Here is an 805-nt window from a genome sequence, read left to right as displayed (position 1 = left end):
AAAAGCCGACGACTGTTGTTGACCAATCACAGGAACAACAGCCCCAGCAAAATATATAATATATATGTAATAGTAACGACCCTCAGACAGACGCGGCGTCGAGTCAACTCAACACCGCAATGTGCGTTCGTCAAAATTTTCTATGTTCAACGTGGGTGCAAATCACATAAACTTTCGAGTCTCGCCTCGTTTTTCATCGACGTACGAGCCAAGTGATCCACCGTTAACAGTGATAATTTTATTTTTGTTCATCGATATGCAGCACATAAGCAATGCTCACTGAACAGAAAACACACCACAAGAGCACTACCGACTGCTTTTATCATTTGTACAAAATAACAAATCGTTTTTCACACAATAAAAATGCACGCTCCACACAAAAAATGCGCGCATTTTCACTTTGATTGGACGTGGCGGTTGACCAAACCTATTGAAACCCAAGCACATTATGAAATATATCAAGCACATTACACTGCACTTGATTATTTCTAATCGGTTACTCATTTTGGTCACACTCTTTAAACCTGATGCACAACACATCACACATGAAAATAGAATAAAACCACAGCACCCGTCTGCACAACAAATGCAACACAACTCAATTCACAGCCAGACACAATATCAACCACAGTACTACTACACTACTGCCAACCGTCATGTTGCACAAGTCGTCAATCGATCTGCTAAAATTAGATCGACGCAGAACGCCCAGGTACCAAACGTCACTGATGACTTTATTCATGCATATACACACACAAATCAAGTCATTTTATTGTGTCTGGATTACAAAGAAAACCACCACAAC

At 40.4% G+C, this 805-nt stretch overlaps 1 protein-coding gene and 1 non-coding gene across 2 annotated transcripts; one reads left to right on the top strand and one right to left on the bottom strand.

Annotated features, from left to right (window-relative positions):
* Positions 1–76: 76 nt before the first annotated feature.
* Positions 77–232, bottom strand: Tsp_15498. The gene has a single exon. It is a non-coding gene; the product is annotated as a 5.8S ribosomal RNA (ribosomal RNA).
* Positions 233–448: 216 nt separating this feature from the next.
* On the top strand, positions 449–763 carry Tsp_15497 (conserved hypothetical protein; the record flags this gene model as incomplete). Its single annotated transcript, XM_003368517.1, has 1 exon — positions 449–763. A coding segment is annotated over exon 1 (315 nt), but the record flags the coding sequence as incomplete, so codon positions are not given.
* Between the last annotated feature and the right edge of the window lie 42 nt (positions 764–805).

The sequence above is a fragment of the Trichinella spiralis genome (genome assembly GCF_000181795.1).
Source record: "Trichinella spiralis strain ISS 195 chromosome Unknown Scfld2351, whole genome shotgun sequence".
Taxonomy (NCBI): Eukaryota; Metazoa; Nematoda; class Enoplea; order Trichinellida; family Trichinellidae; genus Trichinella; species Trichinella spiralis.
The sequence above is the reverse complement of the archived record's forward strand: the minus strand, read 5'-3'. Positions and strand labels throughout refer to the sequence as shown.